Below are 1,905 nucleotides of genomic sequence, written 5' to 3' on the forward strand. Positions count from 1 at the left end.
CATATATATTAAGATGTAGAGATATTAAACTTGCCTCTGTTTTATATATATATATATATATATATATATATATATATATATATATATATATATTTAGGGATGGATCTTAGAAGCAAAGGCGTGGATGAAGGAAGAGGAAGCCAGTTGGGAGCTTCCAGCGGGGATGAGATTGACACCGCTCGATTGTTGCGAGGAATAGCTCATCAGGTTAAGGAAGAAATAAGACAAGGTTTTGGGGGATCAAGCTACCCACCAGTGCACGAGGGTTGCATGATTGATCAATTCACCCGTCGTAAACCCTCATCTTTTGAGGGTGGTATGACCCGATTAGGGCTAAGACGTGGGTGCAAGAGATGGAGAAGATGTTGGTAGTGTCGAACTGCACTGAGGAGCAGAAAGTTCTTTTCACCACCTTCAAACTGGTAAGAGAGACTGAACGGTGGTGGCATGCGATGAAGCTATTGGAAGAACAGCGAACAGTACCTATAGCAATGACCTGGGGTCGTTTCAAGCAGGTTTTCTATGACTGATACTTCCTTGTTACCACCACAAATGCGAAGGAGGAAGAATTTTTCAACCTGACTCAGGGGCGTCTCACTATTCAGCAGTATGCTGCTAAATTTTTGGAACTTTCCCGCTTCGCACCTTCCATGGTTTCAGATGAATACCAAAAGGCAAGGTGGTTTGAAAGCGGTCTGAATAAGAGGATTCACGAGCATATGGTGTGTTTGCAGATTCAAGATTTCGCAAAACTGGTGGAAAAAACTACTGTTGCAAAGTCAAGTCTGCAGAGAGGTGCAGATGTGTTAAAACGAAGAAGGAGACCCATGTCTCCCTGCTCCCAAACAAATGTCAGACAAGGCTCATGAAGGGGAGACTGATATGTTGCAAGTCAAGGGTTGGAAAGAAATGATTGAGAATGTCAAAGCGATTCATCACACCCCCACTATCCTAGATGTAACTAGCGGCATTAGGGAGAATGCCAAAGTAGGGGTGTCGTGTGCTATAGATGCGGTAAATATGGTCATATAGCTCGGGAATGTCGAGAACCGCTGAACAATGCACCTGCTCCAAATCAGAATTAGAAGAACAACCCGATGCCTCACGGCGGCGGTGCCTCAGCACGTGTTTATATATTGGGTACACCTGAGGGGGACAACGCTAAAGACGCAGGTAATATGTCTATGTTAGCATGAGTATTAATTTTGTTTGACTTTGCATGATTCAGTGTTGTATATGTTTGAATTGATTGAAATGTATGAATGTGGTTAGTTACCTTTTTAATTGTGAAAATAAGTGATTAACGAATTTTGAGGACGAAATTTTCTGAAGGAGGGGAGAATGTAACGACTTGAAAATTTTAATTAATAAAAATAATAAAAGAAAATAAATGAAAAATGGGAAAAGGGAACAAAAGGAATATTTAAAAGGGTGTCAGCGAGAACTCGTCGATGAGCATTCTTCTTAGGCCCGTCAACGAGGGCAATGTCTCGTCGACGACGAGTTACCGAAAGGGTTTAAGATATTTTGAAACTCGTCGACGAACTCTCTCTCTCTCTCTAGAAACGACCCCTCTACCTTCTCTCTTCGATTTTGGGCTGGATTTGACTTGATTTGATGATCTGGAACCACCACGAGGTTCGTAAGATCGTTATTTGCAAAGCAGCGGGAGCTAATCGTTGATTTGGGGTTTTGGGGCACCATCCCAAAATCAGGTAAGTGAGTTATTTTGGAGTTTTCTTGATAAATATAATTATTTGGAGCCTAGGAAGTATTAAATGAGTATTTTTCTAAGATTTGAGTGAGTTGGGAATTTTGGATTACAGGGTCTTGGTTTTCCATTTGGTTTAGGCAGCAATTCAAGAAGTGGGTAAGGGGAAATACTTTATAACAACTTTTTATTAA

The 1,905-nt window shown here is 41.1% G+C and overlaps 1 protein-coding gene across 1 annotated transcript; it reads left to right on the forward strand.

The window, feature by feature from the left end:
• Positions 1 to 353: 353 nt before the first annotated feature.
• LOC131148135 (uncharacterized) lies at positions 354 to 869 on the forward strand. Its single transcript, XM_058097875.1, has 2 exons — positions 354 to 515; positions 561 to 869. Exons 1-2 carry the CDS (start codon positions 354 to 356, stop codon positions 867 to 869), a joined length of 471 nt encoding a protein of 156 aa, XP_057953858.1.
• The last annotated feature ends 1,036 nt before the right edge of the window (positions 870 to 1,905 follow it).

This window comes from Malania oleifera, chromosome 2, assembly GCF_029873635.1.
Source record: "Malania oleifera isolate guangnan ecotype guangnan chromosome 2, ASM2987363v1, whole genome shotgun sequence".
NCBI lineage: Eukaryota > Viridiplantae > Streptophyta > Magnoliopsida > Santalales > Ximeniaceae > Malania > Malania oleifera.